Source organism: Protopterus annectens, chromosome 2.part1, assembly GCF_019279795.1.
Source record: "Protopterus annectens isolate FY-2018-M chromosome 2.part1, PAN1.0, whole genome shotgun sequence".
Lineage (NCBI taxonomy): Eukaryota > Metazoa > Chordata > Ceratodontiformes > Protopteridae > Protopterus > Protopterus annectens.
This window is the reverse complement of record NC_056729.1, coordinates 64,130,727-64,152,821: the sequence shown is the minus strand read 5'-3', so window position 1 is coordinate 64,152,821 and position 22,095 is coordinate 64,130,727. Positions and strand designations below refer to the sequence as shown.

The 22,095-nt window shown below is 37.1% G+C and overlaps 1 protein-coding gene across 2 annotated transcripts in view; it reads left to right on the top strand.

Moving 5' to 3' along the window:
* PTPRN2 (protein tyrosine phosphatase receptor type N2) overlaps nt 1–22,095 on the top strand; it is a 4,238,418-nt gene that overhangs the window by 3,894,082 nt on the left and 322,241 nt on the right. For both annotated transcript variants that reach the window (XM_044062029.1, XM_044062028.1), the window contains exon 15: nt 9,628–9,775. In XM_044062029.1, coding sequence (XP_043917964.1) covers nt 9,628–9,775 — 148 coding nt within the window. The remainder of the gene's footprint in view (nt 1–9,627; nt 9,776–22,095) is intronic.

Sequence of the window (22,095 nt, the reverse complement as noted above, 5' to 3'; positions counted from 1 at the left end):
CATCTAGCAGACATAGTCAATCAGTCAGTGGGTGGGGGTCTCATTTGAATTTCTGTAGGCCCTCAAACAGGGATATTTGGTTAGCTTTGGAGTAATCCCTGAATATTGTGTAGTTATTGGTCAGGATGTAACTAATTTTGAGGAAGAACACAGATTGGTAGTCAGATTGTAAGGGTGCAGCAGAGACAACACCATATATCTCAACATCTTAGCTCAAGAAGTGTGGACAAAGCATAAAATAATAGGGGGGGACAAGGGCCCAAAAGTATAGACAGATTCTAAATATTGCTTTTATAAACGTAGAAAGTTGTTAGAATAACATGAATTGTGTCAGCATGTATTTTCTGAAGGATATGTAGTCCAAAACTCAAATGTCAATCGTTAGTGTTTGCCAGAAAATTACAAATTTTATGCAGGACAGACCAAACACTGAGACAAAAATCTGTTCTTTTGAGAGGTATGTAATTTCAGCATCAAGTCTATTGTCACATCTGGCAGGAACTTGGATTATTTGATCTAGGGAGTTGGCATTAATAAAAACAAGGAACTGCTGGGCATAGTTATTGGTTGGTTAAAATTTCCAGTTAATAGATGAGTAATGTCATCCAGAATTAGCATATTAAGATTAATAGGTGTAAAATTCAACTTAGTGAGCATTATCACTGCCATCAAGAACCACTGAGGGGCTCTAAAGTTGGCAATATTGTTAGGAATTGGTGTAATATAATAGGGGAATACATAAATACAATTATTCCCCCACCAGTCTCTGGCAACCACAACTACAAAAAAACTGAAAGGTTTTATTTAAAATGATAAACTGATTCTGTTATTAACTACAGTTGTCTCAGTGCATCTAATTTAGCCTTCACATTAATACAAATAAATAGTGACAAAATATCACATGGTTGAGTGGGTTAACCAATAAAAAAGGAAACAATAAAAAAATCAATCAGCTGGAAGAGCTTCCCCTCAAAATGAAAACAACACAGTACATAATACCAGAATGTCTAATGGCAAAATGCTCATATAATTACGCAATATAAATGAAAAAAACATTTCATTCTTAACATAAGAAAATGATTCCTAATGGAGACAAGATTGTTATATTTTATAAGCTGTATCAGTGACGTGGGTAGATGTAAGTACCATGAAAACCCATATTTTATATTAAGCATAATTCAGCTACTTGGTCAAAATTATAATCACAAAACACATCAAAAAATAAATAAATACAAATATCTCTATCTAGTGTAATTACAAAGTTTCATTTAATCTAGGGGGAACAATGCAACCATAAATGCAATCCAGTGTTTTCCCTTTTTGTTTAATAGATCGGTTAATAATGAATCAGTCATCCTTGTCCTCAAGAAATGTTTATCAATAACCAAAAAGGAAAGAATAGCAGGCAGATGTTTTAAAAGATGTCTGTATGTTTTTGCAATGAATATCACAAATGTGGGCAGATATACATTCCTTAAAATACCTTTTGGTCTGTCCAAAATACCAACCCCCCCTCCCCCTCCCCCTCCCCACCATGTGCATTGTACAAAGTAGATCGCATTCTGTGTGTCAGAATTAACAGAACATCTCATTTCAAAAGTATGTATAGAATTATGAGTGCTAAGAAAAAGTAGTGGATAAAATATATTTGCAAAAACTACATCCTGCCTCAAAGTTTATATCTAGGTGTTCTATGAGAAAACCTAAATGGGGGATTTGAAATATTCTGAGGTTTAAAATACAAGAAAAGTTGGCTAACTAGAATGGTGGCAACCTTTGGGTGGGTACATAAAACATCCCAGTACCTATCAATAGTTTGTGTTATTGACTGAGAATTGTTAGCATGAGTGAAAGTAAATTGTATTATATCTGAGTCAGTCTTCTTTCTTGCTAAGTATATAAATTACTCCTACTCATTTGGGCTACCTCTTTTAAAGGAGTCTTCATCATAACCCCTGTGCCTAAATCAACATTTCAAATCAAGCACGTTTTTTTCACGTTACATTATTGACATTACCCTCTTGAATTGTGTTTTAGGGGAGTTATTAATAAAGTGTGATGGATAGCAATCAGCAGTCATCAACAATGTATTTTAATGTAGAGCTTCTTAAAAAGTAATATATTTAAAGTGCCATCCTGTATTTTACTGATTTTTATATTCAAAAAATCAATTTCTTTTCAATCCAAGAACACAAAATGTGGGTAACGCTTGTGGCTTAACAGAACGAATATAAAACCACAGATATAAAAAACAAACATCATTTCTAATTAGATTGTGTGCTTTCGTCCTCATGGCCCAGGACTTCATCAAAATAATTAAACCACTTCCCAACTCATTTAAATAGTCAAACACGGCAACAAATAAATAATTAAATATCAATTAAGATTGCAATTTAAAGTGACAATACACAAAGTAAATACAAAATATATATATAATGTGAATAAAAGTCACTATAGTAAATGTTTATTGCAAATGAAACACATATATTAAAATTTGTTGTCACCATCTTGTGCTTCTAGTTTGACATTCATATTACCCCCTCATGGGTTATACTTTATTTGTTCCAAAATCATGAATTCAGACTTCTTGAAATTTTTACACAGAATGGAATGTTTAAAAAGAGAATTTTTCTCATGCATTTTTGCTATTTTGTAGTTATAACTAAAAACAGTTCATGGTGTTTGAGCAGCAAATAGCAAACAAATTACTTAAACAGTACATATAATACAGAAATTGCAGGTTTACTGCTTTTGTCCTAACAAAACATTTGGACTTCTTCAGAACCCAACATCTTTTAGCTCTCATCCCTTTTTATACTGTATGGTTAATAAGACTTAAGTAATCATTTCATGGTCTGTGGTTTCTTAAAGTAAGTTAAATAATGTGAATAAACTGCATAAATGAATTAATATAAAAATAAAAATAAAACAATATATGTGAATATATATATACAAGTGACCAAATAATATTTTATAAAGCATCTTCTTCATCACTGTATAATAAAAACTTTTAAAAACACTTTAAAACAATGTACTACAACAAGACTTATAAATATAACTAAAACTCTTGGTGTTACCAGGCGGTGTCCCATCCAAAAACTAACCAGGCCATAGGTTTTTGGATAGGAGACCACCTGGTAACACCAGAAGTCCAAATGTTTTGTTAGGACGAAAGCACTAAACCTGCTCTCATGTTTTACTTTGTTTTATTTTTTGGTGGTGTTAATAATAAAGTTCTCCTTTAATGGACTTTGGATCATTCATTGGTGGATTTAAACATATTCTGTTTGCATGGGAATGTAACAATAGCTGGTGTCTTTTTGTGGCTAGTACATTGGACTTGATTTAAGATGATTTAAGATTCAGACTTGGATTACAGTGAGTCTATTCAGAAGACAATTTCTGTATTATATGTGCTGCTGAAGCAACTTGTTTGCTATTTGCTGCTCAAATACCATGAATTGTTTTTAGTTTTATTGGTTTATTTTTGTTTTCACCAAAGTTCTCCTATTAGATTCACTATTTTGTAGTTATGTTCATAAATAGGCTTCTTGAGACATCTCTCAGTTTTGCCAACATAGAAAGCAGGGCAGCTGAAACACTTAACAAGATATGCAACATGCTTGGATAGACAATTACCACCACAAAATTCTAAGGAGGAACTCAAGTCATTTTCTAAAACTAATTTTTTTGTTTCTAAAATATAAGGGCATTGGGCACATCTTCCAAATTTAACTGTCCCACTTTTAACTGTTCTCTTATAAACTTGCCTATATGCAAACCATTCTTTAAGATTAAGCCCCATTTTGAAACAAAATTTAGGTTCCGGCCCTAGTAATTGAAAAATGTTTTGGTTGGCCCGTAAACTATTCTAATTCTTTTCAATAATATTCATTATTTCCCCTTGTTTGTGGGCAGTGCTGTACTACCAGAACCTTTTTATAATTATTTCCCCTAGTTTCCTGTTTACCAGAGTCCAACCCAGTACCTAACAGGGGTTTATATCGCAAGCCCCACTGACATTGAACATAATTCGCTGTCTCTCTTACCATATAGTCTGGGTACCCTCTCTTAATGAACATATCATCTACAATATCTAATTCTTTAATCACTTTGTCAAACAGGGATGTCATGCTAGCTATATGAATGCACTGTCCCTTGACAATACTCTTCTTTTGGCATAAGTGGTGGCAGCTAGCAAAATCCAAATAAGAATTGCTAAACATAGGTTTTCTGTAAACACTAGATTTAAACCCTTTATTAGTATGGGCTATTAAGGTGTCCAAATAGTTGATCTCATATTTGTTAAAATTATAAGTAACTTTTAAAAAACTGGAGGTGTTCAAATAACTGAGGATTCTCAATATTTCATCCTCCGTATCACTCCATAAGATAAAAATGTCGTCCAAAAATCGCACATATAATTTTATATTGACAAAAAAATCAGAATTAAAAACTGCCTTATTTTTCTAGTCAAACAACACCAAATTGGTGTACATAGGGGCATACAAGGCCCCCATAGCTATCCCCTTGTTCTGTTTAAAATGCTGTCCTTCAAAACATATATATAATTGCATTTCAACATAGTAGACATAAATTCTACCATAAGATTATTAGTATCATTCAAAAGGGATGTAAACTTAGTTATACTGTGATTCAAGTCCTTCTTCTTTGAGAATTACAGTAAATAAATCTATAACATCAATAGTCAAAAAAATCAATTGACTTGTCCATAATTCACTTTTTAACCTACCCAAAAAATCCCAAGACTTTATAATCAAATGAGGTATATGCGGTTAAAATATGTTTCAATCCAATTAACCAAAAATTGTATGCCTTCAGCCTCTCAACATTACCCCTCTAAGCCATCCAGCAATCGTCTTTTAAGTAGTGATGCCAGATGTCAAGATTGTGTAAAGAATTGATCAGCTGACCATATGGTGGAAAAGTCAGATGTCAACATCATGTAAAGGACTGTTCAGCTGACCATATAGTAACAAAGCCAGATGTCAACATTGTAAATAACTGTTCAGCTGACCATTGTAAATATACGTCTGCAGCAAATAACCCAAGAAGTGGTCAGCATAGATGGATCCAAATGCAATACCCATGACTGAACCCCTCAATTGCAGATAGCATTGATTGTTAAAGAAAAATGACATTGTTATTCAAAATAACATTCATGACCGAATGACGTATGTAACTGAGAGTGTGTGTGTGTGTGTGTGTGTGTGTGTGTGTGTGTGTGTGTGTGTGTTCAAATGAAGTTTATGTTTGGACTCCCAGTGCTGAGCAGAGCCACTTAAATGTAAGCTGGATTAGAATTTGCTGGGTTGGAATGTCCAAGACAATGCCTTATCTAAAAAAGAGACTATATGTTCAGAAAAAAGCCTTAGCCAATATGCAGAAGTCCTGAGGAGACAGATGTAGGCCATCAGACGTGAAACAGGCTAGTCTGACAATCATCACCTTCCATGCTAACACGCATTGTACTGTCTGGACTGTAGTGGTGTGACTATGGTTGGAAGAAGGGGGAAGCCACGCCAGGCAGAAAGTGTTAAGGAGCACGACTGACAGAAGCCAGTCATTCTTAAGTGTACTCCACTATTTATAAATAAATGCTGATATTGCATTTATGGTCAGAACTGAAGAGCAGATTTGAATACAGGATATAGAGGGATAAAGTTCTGACTACGTCCCGGTCGACGTGGTTTCAGCTAACCACTCCACTGTCTGAGGCCCTGGCAGGGTAGAATGGACATGTCTGTCCTGTGGGGGCGTGGTTCATAGAGAAGAGTTGCCCTCTGATGGCATTATGAGATGAGTGAAGGGGGAAGGAGGGTCAAAAACACAGGATGGTGAAAAAAAATCCCTGACAGAAGTAGTTGAAGCCAAGCACCCCAGGATGCCCTTAAGTTCCACTATGGCTCCAGCAGGAAATCAGAGTTAGTACATGGTTGTAAGGAGGAGCTGGCAGATCTGGCGATGAACTGGGGAACTGAGGTAAGGACCAAAAGGTGTGAAAAGCAATGGGGGGGGGGGTCAAAAAAAAAGAAGAACTGAAGCACTGTAGCATTTCATGTGTGGTATAAGCAGCAGCATCTCTCGGCCCTAAACCTATATGACCACATCAACAATACCATGCATTGTGACACATATCTAACCCAGCAGATACTTAAACCTGTGTCTACCTACACCACCCAGATTACTTTTTTCTCACAGTTTGTCTTACTCTTCATTTTTTTCCTGTATTCATTCAACATATTTTAAAGAAACTGTTTCTGTACTGTAAAAAATAAACAAGTAAATACTGGAAAGCACCCCTGTTAGAGCGGCGCCCTAGGTGCCCTCTTAGTTGGCCTCTGCCTAAGTCTGCCCATGTATGTGGAGAAAGTCTATTTAATGGGGAATATTGTACGTCTCCTATAGTCTTAAATGGTGTGGCTGTGTTTCTCAATGAACTCCTTTGGCCATAAGATTAGTAAACCCTGTGAGCCTACAATCTTAGCAGTCAGTCCTGGAGAATCATCATCAATAATTGGGCTAAAGGGAAGCCTGCAATAATTGGTAGTGTTGCCATAGTCAAAAGAAGCAGAGTAATATTTAGAACAGAAAGTCTATCCAACAATCATAGAAATTAGGGTGAAAATCGGGGTGAAGTTAAGAGACACTATAAAGGGAATACTAGAGAAAAGCATGGTAGATATATCGAGTGGGACAATAGAAATTGGGAATGTAATGGTATTACCCATGGTAATGTATAGTTTGAGCCATGTGTAGATTTAATCAACAATGATGTGGCTAAAAGAAGTACAGAAATCATGAGATAGATTCCTCTGAAGAGGAAGGCAAAGTAGGTTAGGAAAGGAAAGAGTGAGTACCCTAAAGGTGGTAAAAGGATGGGGTATGACTGAGTTCAACATGTGGGCTGTGACAGGGAATATTATGGGAAGATTGAGAAGGTTTGATAATGACAAGGTCAGATGAATGTTTAGGAGGATAATGATAGGAGAGAAAAATGAAATATTTAAAAAGCAATGGAAGCAGGAATAAGTAAGTCTACGAGAGGGATTGAGAGTGAAAGGACTAGATGGGACTGGAATAAGGAATGTGCCCAGTAAGAATCAAGAGCAATTCTTTACAGATGCATTGAGAGACTGGGACGAAAAAGGATTGATATACACAGAACAGCTGCAGGAAGAGGAGATAAGTGGACAATGTAGGTCTTGTGAGGAGGCAATGAGGCTCCTCAGGCTAAGAACAGCTGACTGAGTAGCATCCAGAGACATAATTAGGAGAAGTGCGGAGGAGAGGAAAGAGGAAGACTAAAGTACAACAGAAGGAGATACAAGAGGAAGAACAAGAATAATAATAGGACAGATATAGAGGGCTTTGGAATGGGAGAAGGTGGAAATATTAGGCTTTAGTAAGCTGAAAGAAAGGTGGATAAAGGCACCTGGTATGTAGGAGAGCAATAAAAATCAGGCAGCGTATGGGAGCTAGTAAAGTTTTTAAAAGTATCCAGATCAGAAAGAGATCACTATATGATCCTGTTATGTGCACGGTATAGATTCCCAAAGATGGTACAGTGGAAAATCCTGGAGTGTTGGAGTTGCAGAGGAAAGGGAATAGATAATATGCATTTGTGGTGGGGATGAAAAGTAGTGCAAGAAGAATGTCAGAAAATGAAAGCCATATGTTGTAAGTTGTATAACAGAGAGGTGAAGGAGGAATGGGCGCCATCTTTATACAGAGTCTAGGAAAAGCATGGGATGTGTGGAGAGAAGACAGGAGAGGAAAGCTACTGATGGAAGAAAAGTGGAAAAAAGGAAATTACAAAAGAATGGAAAGGAAGTGTATTAGTAATATCACAGAAAAAAGGCAGGATAGTAGACAAGGCAAGCAGGAGTAAGTGTAGGTAACAGAGGTTTGTTGAAAAGGTTGAAGGAGAAATATGATATAGCATGGGATGTAGAAAGGAGTAAGAGAGGATGGTAGATAAAGAGAGGCAAGAGGGTATGTGCTATAATTTGAGAAGGGAGACATTTTCGCCATGGTATGTTTATTTAAGATATACCTTGTGACAGGTGAATGGTAATTTGTCCAAAGAAAAATGCAATTTAAGTTTTGTTTGTTAAGCTATATGGGTGAAAGCGAAAGACTGTGATGTGCTTGGATGTGACAGGATAATGTATTTTGATTTTTTTCTGAAGTCTACACTTTCAATAAAAATGATTTGGAGAAGAAAAGCAGCAGGATGTCTGTTCAGATTTATGCATGAGCTTGGTAACATCAAATGAACGACAGATGCAGTCTTCCAAAAACACAGAGGTGTAACACAAGGAAATGGCATCATTTAAAGTTGCAAGGTGGCCAAATCACGGAATGCAAAAAGACATATTATTTCATATAAAGGGCAACTGATATTTGGAGAAACTTTATTACAGAAGATAGTAAGGTCACAAGGAATGTATGAGGCAGGCATAAGGCCATACTTAAGGGATCTAATCTGAGCAAGGTAATTTGTCAGATAGTTGGTGTGTTTATGTTATCTGGGCAAAGTAAATGGATGATATGCTCTTGTATTTAAATCCAAATGTAGTTCACCATCTGTGTGCATTAATGGTTACTAAATGTACACATAGTTTGATTCTGAGTTTTGTTTATGTTTTCAGCAATGAGGTACAATATTTAAGTGAATAAATCTCTTTATGTTAAACAGATGGCTGGACATATATATATATATATATATATATATATATATATATATATATATATATATATATATATAAAAGACTACTGCCCTTTCATTTTTTTTGTACTTTTTAACATTTTTTCTCCCTCTCCTCATAATCACCAGAATTCCCTCCCACATGCTATTTTGGCCCATTCATTCCCGAGGGTGATAGCCATACAGCCAATTAAATTTCTGAGGTGAGAGCAAGTGTTAGCACCAGTAAATACATTCACTGCTGCTTTTCTTTCTAATGTCCTACTGTTCTCCGTGCCCAGTCAGGACCAATGGGCTGGCATGCAATGGGTAACTGTGAAAGGTGTATCTCCTCTTTCTGAGAGTGATATCCACTTAATCAGCCCCATCCACCCACAAAAGGCAGAATTTCTAGTAGTGATCACTCTCCAGAAATGTTTCTCTGACTTCCTCCACAGACAGACAGATAGTGGGGGAGAGAGAGGGGTGTGAACAGACATCACCTATTCACGTCTTTCTCACCCTGACCACTTCTTCCACTGACTGAGCTACTATCCACCTTGTGCCACCTGAGTAATGGTCAGGGATTTATCACTGTGCCCCATTGGGGTGGCTTTTACTAATCCCTTTTCCTGGCCAGAGAACATGTAACAGCATTTTAATTAGTAAAAGAATACTATGCAGTGAGATTTTGGTGTATGTGTCATGCAAATCATGTGAACAAATAAATAAATAAGTAGATTCATACATGTACGTACTCTGTGAGAGCAGGCAAAGGTGTAGCCTTAGTCAAAATTCAATGAAATAAAGATTAGCTGAGGATAACCTGAAAAATGCTGGTTAAACTTAACACACTTACAACACAGATACTTAACAGCATAAAAACAGAAGCATGAATATTTTTTGTTTCTTTTTAGTCTTACATGGAAGATCACCTGAAGAATAAAAATCGCTTAGAGAAAGAATGGGATGCCCTGTGCGCTTACCAAGCTGAGCCTAACGCAACTAGCATCGCCCATAAGGAGTCGAATAGGCCCAGAAATCGCTCTCAGTCTGTTGTGGCATGTAAGCTCCTTGTTATTAATAGTAGCTGTGGTCTCAGTAACATACATAAATGTATCAAAAAAGTGATCTTTGTTTTACAGACAAATGCTTTTGTTCAGAAAAAAGACCTGCCTGCCTCTGTGTCTTGTTTAACTCATAGCACAACCAGCTAGAAACAAGTACCTGAGCTGCCAGTGTGCTGGGGTGTAAGTAAATAGCAGCTTTCTGATGCAGTTTTGCCAAATATTCAGTTAAAAGTGGTGTTCTTCTTGAATAAGAGGGATGTATATAGCCTGCTATGGGAATGATATAAGGGCAAGCCAAAGAAAACGACTGGAGTACATCAAGTTATTCACATTTATGGCTATGCATACTGTCTTTGAAAGCAGTAGCAGCTACGTACTCATAACTGTTTCATATGGAGGTGCTGCAGAAACAGCTCTATGGGATAAAGACCTGATGCACTGTATTGTTTACTTTGTAAAGTGCCACAAATGAGAATATATGGCTCACTCTGTGAAACAGTTTGCAGCCTATTTCTTACTTCTAGCAATAAACTGTATGCAGTGCTCTGTTGTGTATTGTGACTTGTGTTAAAGCAAAACACTACATGTGGTCCCAGTACATACTTAACGGAATGCGGTACACAATTTGTCCTTTTAAATAATACAAACCAGTAATTATTCTAGGCCTAGGGCAAGCCTTCTAGTTTGACATATTCTGGTTACAGTTTTATGAGCAGTCTTGAGCTATTACTAGAAATCTTTAGAAACAGAAGGTGAGCCCTACCACAGGTCTCCTAATTTTTTTTTGTTTTGTTTTGTTTTCTTTTACATTTGTTTCCTTGGTTAGTATAGTGATCACAGCTGACCATTTGCAGGTACTGACCATGTGAAAAAAATCCACAAGGAAGAAAACAGTGGAACAGAGAGTACATACCAGAAATAGAACAGAAAGTAATAATATATAACAAAAACTGAGCAGTGGCAATTAAAAGAAATAGCAACAATTATGAAAGAACTGCACATTACAAATGAATTGCTCACAGTACATAAATATTATGTACTGAATGAGTGACATGTCTTAATTATCCAATAAGTCCTTTAGCAATTGTTGTGTGAGAATGCTATGTACCAGAACAGAGTAGAACTAATACATCAGTGATTACATTGTGCACTGTACCTGCTAACTGTAGTAATGGAAGGGCATCCTGTTTGCAATGCATCATGTGACAGTAACTTGCCTGCCCTTTTCAGGTACTTTAGACTTGTGTCCTTTCCTAGTCAGTCTGCTATAAAAAGTGTCCTTCAAGCCAAGTCTCCCCTAAATACAAAAAAAATAGGACTGATCTTCAGTCTATTTCAACAATAGCACAAGAGTATGCAATATATTAAAAGTTCAAGTCCATTCAGAAGCTATCAGTTTTTACAGTTCAGAGAAACATCAACTCCACCCACCACAATGAAAATAAAGAAGCAAATGAATGGTGAAGTAAGTGAATGAAAACAAAGATAGATAGATAGATAGATAGATAGATAGATAGATAGATAGATAGATAGATAGATAGATAGATAGATAGATAGATAAAGTATGGCTTGGCCTGTATCTGCTAGGTTTTCCTTTAGTTTTTGGTTTCCTAGAATAGAAACACTTTTTGACAATATAGTCTCTTGAATTTTATATTCAGAATTAGAACAATGTTTAGGGTTCTACATCTCTAAAGGGGTACTATGGTAACCAGCTAGCAAAATTCATCATCAGAGTTGAGTCTCTTCACCATGATAATAGAGTAGGCCTTTTCCTGTGTGTTGCCCACTTAGAGCCACATAGGAAACTCACATTTAAGCCACGATCCTGACTTGTCAGAGGGATATGACTCAGTTGGTTAAATATAACTTTTTCATACTGGATATCATGTTCTAGGTGCCCTTTCTCTGTGATGTTATAAGACTTACCTACAATAACAATGATGACAGAAGTGGAACAACTGCATTTTGATTTCATAGGTTTCATAGGTCCTTATGACCACTAGGGTTCTTACAAGCCTAGCTGTGCAACCCAACACAGCTGAATCTGAGGATGCCTTATATGGCAAGCATAGACTGCCGGTCAGTAACTTGTACGAGACAGAGTACAGCAATAGGATCTTAAGGTAATAGGTTTAGGACAAGGTATTCATACCCTGGCTTCTACTGGTGAGGAACCTTTGAGGGCATTCCAACTGCTGCAATTGCCTGGCTAGGGACATGCCAAAGGGGGCATTGTACTCAATGATGGGTCCAATTAGGCTTGAGTGGTACTATTGCTTCCTTGGACCTGGATTCCATACCCTTGCTAATGAGTTGGGTGACATAGAATGTCTTGGCTGTGTGTTGGTAGAGCACAACAGTACTGTGTGTGTATGTTCCCAGATCCCTAACTATTGGGTCATCTCTAAGGTGAGTTTTATCAATGAAGTAATTAGCTTGGATGGACACTTTCCCAAACTGCACTTTAATGCATTTCTTTGCACCGTATTTTAATGTATCATGCATGGCTTTCACATCAGTCATTTGTTTATGTTAGACCCTCTTGTAGAATGTTGGTCTCATGGGGGAATCTATGATAACTCCCAAATGTACAGTCATGTGAGAACTTGGTCAGCCAGAGGCCTTTGACATTAGGCCTGACCTCCAAGAAGTAGATGCTAAACAGGAGGGCATGACATGGTGGGGGGAGTGCAGCACTCTTTGATGATTACTAGGTCCAATATATTTGATCCTCTACTTGAAGAGTGCACTATCGGGTCCAGGGTGTTGTTGGAGTCCAGGAAATGCTGTGCCTGTGAGACAGTGGCAGTGTACATTTCCCAGACTATACAGGGATAATTAAAGTCTCCCATGAATAGGGTATTTGTTGGATGTTGAGTGGCTAAAGTAGGTCTAGGTAAGACTTGTGAGCTTCATGGGTTATAGAGGGGGACATGTAGCTGGCCAGTACATGGTAGGGATCCTCATCTATGGAAACTTGAACATGGATGACCTCCAGGACATCATCCTGTTTAACCAACCTAGAGTTGTATTTGCTGCTAACATAGATTGTGACACCTTTACCTTCAACCCCTGTCTGTGCTGCTGTTGGTCTAAATGAGTGGAAGGCACTGTAGCCTTCCACTACCAGAGTAATTTCTGTGGCTTTAAACCAAGTGTCGGTAACAGCACAGATGTCTGTATTCCCCAGAGTGAGAAGAATTGTAGGGTGTGGAGTTTCCTGTTTAGGCTTCTAGCATTGAGCAGTAACACCTTAAAGTTGTTTTGATTTTTTTTTTGTTTTGCTATGTTGGTAGTTTTGTCATTTTGACATTACCTAAAAAAGACTGTAAGAGGATGGATAAAGTTTTAGCCAATATCCAAAAGGGGGGACAGGTACAGACCATCCTTGACAAAACAAAGCAAAGTGGTCTGTTAACCATTTCCTCACATGCTGATAGATATTATATTGCCTTGGAGTGAACAGCTCCATGTGCTATACCTTTTGGGTCAGTTGGGTAACTGCAGCTGTTTGTTTTGTGCACCTTCTTATTTTCACACTTTATAAATGCTATTTGGCACAGCCATTGGAGGATTCGGATATCATATCTATGTACGTATGTATCGTATACAGCTTACTCCCTATGCTCTTGACGTAAGTTAATAAGCCTTTGTTATCAGCTAATTGCTCTTTGATTTGTAAAATCTTTTTATTACCTCATGTTACTTACTATGCTTAGCTGTTATCTTTCGTTTTTATATTTCTAAATTTGTGTAACTACTGTAAGTGATTTTAAATTACCATAAGATTTCTAAGCTCTTTTAAACTGTTTGTACTACTTGGTGCTTTTCTCCCTGGGCCTCTGCTGAAAAAGGGCATTAGCTCAGTCAGACATTCCTGGTCAACAAATGTAAAATAAATAAATAAATTCTGCAGACAGTTTTGTAGTATTGACATCATATGCATTATGTAAGAAGTGCCATGTCCATACCTAATGACCAATAAAGTCTCACCCTCCCTCCCTCCCTTTGTTAGAGATGAAAGCAGTCGTGTATGGTTATATACATTTACATGTACACAGAAACAGCCTGCCAATCTCTACCATCGTCTTGAAAAAGATTTAATATTTATGTTTTATTTATTGACTTATTTGTTAACTGTGTAAATGCACTGATTGTTGGATCCATTTCATGTCTCTACTACAAGTGCTTCCTATGTGGTAGCTCAGCTTTTTTCACCTCACTTCCATTTACTCAAAAAACCAAGTGCTCGCTCTCCCACTAGTGTGGTCTCCCTTTGGTATGTTGCCCCCCTAAGACTTGACCCTATAAAATTGTATAGCCCTACCTGAACCTAAATTCTAACTCTAAATCTCACACCCAGTTCTTAACCTGAGTCCTTGCTCCTGTACACTAAATCACCACCCTCCCTCCCTAACACTAACATCATGAATTGATTCCTAAACCTAAAACTCCAACCCATCTCCCCTAAGATTAAATTCTTCATTCACGCCCTAATCCTAAAACTTCCCTCCTGCTCCCTAAACTGAAAACTCCCTTCACAAGTACAATGTTCCAGAGCAAAGTCTTCTCCAGAAACACGTAGTGTTAAAATCATTCTATGTTGCGCAACTTTTAAACAAAGGTATGGCATCCAAGTGCGAGGAAGTCATTGTTCCACTGTATTCCGCATTCATCAGACCCATAGAGTACAATACAACCTTTGGTATGTACCTAACCAGGCATATCCAACAACTGGAATGTCCACAGAGGTTCCTCACTAAAAGAATAAAGAGCTTAAGTCAAATGTCCTATGCAGACCGCCTCAAGGCAGTATCTCTGTATTCTGTTTCCTACAGGCTTTTGAAAGGAGATCTATGCCTGGCATACAGGGCATCATCAGATCCCATTCTGATAAACATCCTCCATATCCACAAAGCAAAGAGCAACAGAATTTCCCATTCTAAAGACTTAAACCTTGCCTGTGATATAAATAGGACCTGCTGGAGAGACAGGTATGCATCCCAGAGATTACCCGGTTTTTTGAACAGGCTCCCCATCCATGTGAAGCAGAGTTCCTCCCTAACCCAATTCAACTGCAACTTGGACAACTGTATGGGAAGCGAAAAGTCATCCCTGGTTTGACACCTATGTCTCTAATAGACACAGGCAACCTGTAAATGGTTCATCTCCCAAGCCCCTGCTTACACTTATCAAGGGTATCAGAACTTGTCAGATTTGGGATGCATGGCTAAGCTTAAAAAGTCCCTTGTGGTCGTTAGTCTAGTAAACACCTATGAACCTATGAACATGTTTCAGGAATAGAAAACGTATCCAAACAGCATGAGAAGATGACACAGAAAAATGCATTTGGACAGTTAATCACAGACATTTCTGTAGACTATAACAAGTAGCAGTGTCTTCTTAGTACTGTACAGGAAATACTACATTTTCCAAAAATCAATGTTCTTCTCCAAATAATTTAACTTCAAAGTGTTCTTAATCAATGGCATAATAAACAATAATACACATAAACTATCTGAATGGAACCATAATTAATTGATCAGGCTGCAGATTTTAGAGATGAAGTTAAAAATGGAGATGGTGCAACTGTATCAATTACTTCTTTTGCAGAGAACTGTTTTTTATATATCCAGTTTGGGAAACTGCGTGTTAATTACTGGTCAATGGTGAGAATATTAAAGTGCCACTGAGAAATAAAGGTAAAATGTGCGTGTGTGTGTGTGTGTGTGTGTGTGTGTGTGTGCATGTATGTGCATGCATGTGTGCGTCTGTGTATGTGAGTGTGTATGTATGTGTGTGCATGTGTGTGTGTGTGTGTGTGTGTGTGTGTGTGTGTGTGTGTGTGTGTGTGTGTGTGTGTGTGTGTGTTTTTGAAGATGAATCAGTTACCATTCCATCAATGTAGTCCATGTGGATGGAATGCCAAATGGCCTTAAGAAGTCCACAGCTGAGTACCAGAGGTATCAGCAGATATAAAATAGGCTTTTGATAAGGATACATGGACACTGAACATCATAAAAATGTGAATGACATAGAAAAAAATGTTCAGACAAATTTACACACACCCACTGAAATGTATGGCCTATGAAGTCTAATGCTATGTGATGCAATATTCTATCATTTACATATCAGGGTAAGTACTAGATAAATTATTTTTTCTGTGATACCAATTTCAAGTTCAGGTTTATTACAGTGCTCATTTTCTTAGCACTGTACATCAAACCTTCACTTAAACAATTAGCAAATTCAAGAAAATAATAACCATAAAATATGTAATAAATAAGAAAAGAACAATTCTTGTCAAACTGACAAAACATAGTTGTAAATAGTGACGATCATTTAGAAAACTGTTGAATGTTTAACATGTTAAAACAAACAATAATCAAATTAAAACAGCAACTGGCACAATACAAAGAATATCCCAACAACATTGTTTCCAGTAACTAAAACCTTCAATAAAATAACCAGCAAAATGTATGGATTCTTAATAAGAAAGATCTTTTCTGACTAACCTCTCATATTGTGACATTTTGGATATGTAGAAAAAAAATTGAGTGCATACACACACACATTTATATATATATATCTTGCTAATAATGATGTATATCATTATCATTAACAATATTGTTATTGCTATACTTGTCATTGTTATTAATGCCTGCTTTGCTTGTTTTATTAATTTTGTCTTTATATACTTCTGTGCAATACTCTCACTAACGTCCCGATGTATAATGTGTAACAGAGACACTGAGAAACAAAATGCAGAAAAGGCATGCAATTTAGAATTCTGTTTCCTATCTGAGGTACCTGGGGATAGTATCTTGTTTTCAGCAAAAAGCATGCAATTTCAGACTTGTTTTCCTAGCAACAAATCAGGGTTGCCATTTTCTATATACCAGCAAAGGTAGTAGAGACAAAGAGGTGCCATCGCCAAGAATAAACTTCAAAGCTAGATACATAAAAACTGAACAGTATCCTGCTTTGGATATTAAAGTTTTAAGAAGCCAGAATGGATGGTAAACTCCTGGGATGGGAAAAAAAGTAATGGCTGCAGAAAACAGTATTCCTTCTTCTCTTCCATACCATCTTTTTGGTAAAAAAATAATTAACTGTGGACATAAAAACAATCTGTTCCAAAGGCTAGTCAGAGAAAAAGAATCCTGTATCCACAGCTGGAATCATTCCACTGCAGAGACAAAGTAAAGGAAGTCCAAACCCTTCCCTGCTGTTGGAAGAATTATATACTGTGGGACAAATGATTCAGATAGTCAGATTTTCACATATTCTTTCATGCTTCTTTCTTAAGTCCTGTTTAGACTTTGGTTAGCTAATCCGACAGATTGACTCTAAACAAGCTTCGCTGGAGGGCTACCATACTGTTATAGACTCTGAAAAAGGAATTAAGACAGTGAAATTGCAAGTTATTTCAGAACCAGGATGACCCGCAAAGGCATATTCATTTCCAGATAGGGACAGTGAAATGCACCAGAAAGGTCTTCAGCCAAGTATACCAGGAAGTGAATTGCACTTTTGCCTAGAGAGGAATTACTTTGAGTTCTGCTTGTATTTCCCTGTAAGGGTGGATATAGAATGCAGGGCAAAACATGGAGAATCTATGACCAAAGGACTTATGGACACCGAAAGCAACTTTTTGCCTACTCATTACTTAAACTACTATCTTATTTTCATCTGATAATGAATTCTGTTTATACAAAATTAAAACTTGCACTATTTAACATTTAGCTTGATTAGAACCTAGAACCATAGGTTTAGAAAGGGGACAAATAAGTTCTGTGTCAGCTTATTTTTTTTACCTACAGATAAACTCAGAGTTGATAAGATGATACATACCCCAGCCTACTTTTTCTATCAGGTATGTCCATTGAAATGTATAGCAGAGTGCTTTAAAATTGTTTGGCTACACATAGCAAGTACTGGACATTTTCTTCCTCACTTAGTTCTGTTTTATCTGTGGTGCCCCTACTGCAGAATAGAACATTTAGATGATATAACTGGTTTACCTTTATAATGGTGATCTCAAAAAGGTCGACCATGCTTCCGCAAACTCCGAAATGAGAACATCCCAAATGTCGAAAACCACATGCGCGAACGGCTAAATCTCGCCCCCTTTTGACCCATGCTAGCACTGGTGTGGAGGTGTGGTTCGGCTGGAAACATCGAAATTCAATATTATTTTGACATTTAAGAAGTGTTGTGTTTCGAATTTGTGGAAAACAGGTCGACAAAGTGGTAGGTCGATCATATGTGATCGACGATATAAAGGTTTGTTTGTCTTTTCGGTTTTTCCCGGTTAGGGGTTGCCACAGCGGAACTCCGGTCCGCTAATGATTGGCAGTAGATTTTTATGGTGCCGAGCTGCCAGCCCAATGCCCAACCTTCAGTGAAGGCACTCCCATTCACACATGTCTTTCAGAGGCCACTTGACCATGGGGAGGACATGCAGACTCCACACAGAAGGCACTCCAGCCGAGAATCGAACAGGAGAACCTCTTGCTGTGAGGCAACAATGCTACCACACATAACCATCTCTCTCGCATCAGTTTCCAGGATATCCACATATAATTGATGTTTTATGTCACATAATCTAGCATTATCCTGAGATTCAAATACTGTAGTAGTAGATTTTGTAGGTATGAAACCCATGGCATACAATAAATGTCTGATACTTTTATAAAGAAGTTTATGGTGCTTGTTAAGAACTGAGAAGTACAGTCTCTGCAAATTATTTAGCTTACATATCCTATTAACTTTGATAGACAGAGAAAGAGAGACAGATAATATGTGCATAAATGGTTGCAGTACATATTTTTGTATTTTGTATATTATAAGAATTTCTATTTTGCAATACCAGTACCTAGAAGAGTATCAGAGATGGCAGTATAAAATAAATCCTTAACTTCAGTCAGTAAATCTGTTTTCTAAAAAACACAAAACTAAACCACTGAAGAAAATAACCAAAGGCCATCCGATGTGCAAGAATGAAACTGCAAAGGAATCTGTTAAGCTGCTTTACTTTAATACACGCTTTTCGTTTGGTGCTAAGATCAAACTTCTTCAGACAATAAAAAAATAAGTAAAAAACATTTCATTTAATACATAGTCTGAAAACCACATGATGCTCACTTCCCTTTCAATGGGAAGGTACAAAATAAATAATTACCAACATCATAGATCCCCACCCATTAACTTCATTCTCAGACTGTAAAGTAAATTAAATTTAGAAATGGGTTAACCAACACCCGAAAACATTGCATATACAACAAAGAGACCTGACTAGATGCCAGCACTATGGTTGACAATACATAAAAAACATTTTACAATAAATTTCTAGCATTCTAAACTTTTTATCTAAACACAACAAGCAGAAAGTATATATACCCAAACCACGATGACACTCTGTGTTGTCTAGCTCATTTAACAGTCCCCGCCCAATGTCTTCACTCACAAGCACTAAAAAAATAAATAACAAATAGCTTACTTCTAGTTCCCAATCAGTATACACAACCCTTCTAATATTTAACCCATGACTTCTGTCTAAAATGACAACTTAAAGACCATTTAGGTCATTGTATTTAATTTATGGGTCCATAATCTGATGACACAGACTCTCTTACAATATTTTTTTCAGAAATAACTATTAGCTTAATAGCTTATAAAATAATTGTATCTTAAACTTTATTACATGCCACAGTGTCACTTCATAGCATCCAGCATAGACTGTCACTTTAAGACGCATAAATGAAGTAGACAGCTTAGAGAGCACTCGTGGTTTACACATTTACATCCTGCTTTTGCCATGTCCAGGAGAAAGTCCAGTATGTTAAAGCTTTATTGCATAAAGCCTTTTTCTGATGGTAACCACGTTTGCTGATGTTTAGTTAAGCCGGTTTGATGTATTTACAACATATTTGCGAGTCTGTTAACCTGTGTTTTTCAATCCATTCATTTTAGAGCTTGTGAGTGAAGACTGGTATCTAGTCAAGTCTCTTTGTTGTATATGCAATATTTTCAGGTGTTGGTTAACCCGTTTCATAATTTAATTTACTTTACAGTCTGAGAATGAAGTTAACGGCCGGAGACCTATGATGTAGGTAATTATTTTGTACCTTCCCATTGATAGGGAAGTGAGCATCATGTGGTTTTTAGAATATGTTTTAAATTAAATGTTTTTTACTTATTTTTTTATTGTCTGAAGAAGTTCGATCTTAGCACCGAATGAAAAGCGTGTATTAAAGTAAAGCAGCTTAACAGATTCCTTTGCAGTTTCCTTTTTGCACCTCGGACGGCCTTTGGTTATTTTCTTGAGTAAATCTGTTTTCATCTGAACCATTTTTATAAATAATCTAAATAGCCAAGGCACATTATACTTCAGACAATACATGCAACAAACCAGTAGGTACATATTTTCTATGGGCAGAGCTTTACTATCGTAATTCCATATCCTGTTTTACCAGTTCCGGAAGCCCATCTAGGCAGGTTACACTGGAGTATGTCATCACTGTAGAGAAGTATTAGTACTGCACATGCTATTACTGGATTGGTTTAGTATTACTGCTTGGGTAGTTTGTGATTTTGTTTGACCAATGTGTTACATGCCTCTGCTGTAGGACTGGTCGTGCACAATGTAAATCCAGGTCAGGTGTTCAGTAAGGTGTGATATTCTGTGTTGTAAGGCTCTGAGTTTGATAAAACCTTTAAAAATCGCAGAAGTCATATATAAAAAGAATGGTGTTGTATCTAATACTAATAGAATACAATCAAATGTTCTTCCATTTCAGTGCAGCTTCAGATATGTGTCGTCCTCATTCCAAAGGCACTGAGTATAACTCCTTTCTTATACATTCAAAAAACAGGTTCCATAAAATTCAACTCAAGACCACTCCTGGGGAACTGAATTTCTTGGAATCCATTTTGAGAATGCATAACAAATTGAAGTTATCATCAGAGAACTGGTCATATTCCTTTGTATTACATGTAAAGATTTAGTTGTCCCTCTGTAGTACCAGTTAAAAAATTTGTAGGAAGAACACAAATTATCTGACAGCTTCAAATGGTGTAACACAACATGGGAGGCTCACAGTGGCCAAAGGTGAAATGTACTCCTCCTAACTAACCAGGAATTTGCTTTAAAAGCTTTTATACATTATGGTTTGCTACACTTGCTTTCTGTGACAGCATAATGTGTACTGCAACTTTTCAAGCTATCAGTAGGGTTCTGGTGCAATTCTGCAGTGACTGATATCTATGTAACAGCTCAAGGTCTGCCGATAACAGAGGCTTCCACAATGATAATTGCTATAACAAGATTGCTGCAACTACTTTCTTATGCTTTGACATTGCTATAACTTAATCTTTATCAATTTGCTTAATGTATTACGTAGAGAGTTTTCAGTCATTTTGCATTAGATGTTTTGTATATTAGTCTTACACACACACACACACACACACACACACACACACACACACACACACACACACACACACACAACTTACATGTCCTTTCTTTGGAGCAGTCACCTTCCTATGTCTCGTGTTCCTTGCCATTTATCCATATGTTTTATTGAAATCAATGCAGGTCTTTCTTTATCTGTCTTAAAGATATAAGTGGTAAAGGCAGGCATAATTCATGTTGTACACCATCCTGTCCAACTGGCAAACTTTCAGCCTCTTCATATCCAACTGAATGGCAAAGATATCTGTCCCATCCTTAAGTTTCTACATCTTAATGTTTTACAGGGTCTTGTTACCCCTAGAATTCCTTCTCTTCTTCAGATATTTTAGTTGTCATGTCTGAGCATCAAACCCAGCCAAATGGCAGAACATAAACTCATTTTCAGTCCTTCCCATTGCCCTTCATTATCCTCCTCTTTCACAATGCACCATCCTGGCCGTTCTCCTAGATCCACCAATCAGAACCTACTTGAACTGCACAAACCTCTTGCACTCCTGGCCAATCTCTATTAGCCTTCTCTCTTGCACGAAAATTTAACTCGCTTCCTCCCCTCACTCGGACCACCCAAAATCATTCTGCCTTTAAGTCCCGTCTACACTCCTATCTATCCTCCACCTGGGAATGTTCCTGCTCACATCCCTCCTAAATGTCTCCTATTTCCTTTCTCATAGTTATTCTCCATTGTATCAACTGCCAATAAATGTGAATTTATCTTGCAGCTCCCCCCTAAAACTGTATTAACTACCAACAAATATTGTATTGTAGCTTCCTCTCCTATAATTGTATAAACTATCAATATTATTTGTATTTCTTGTACTAACTGCTCAAATTTTGTA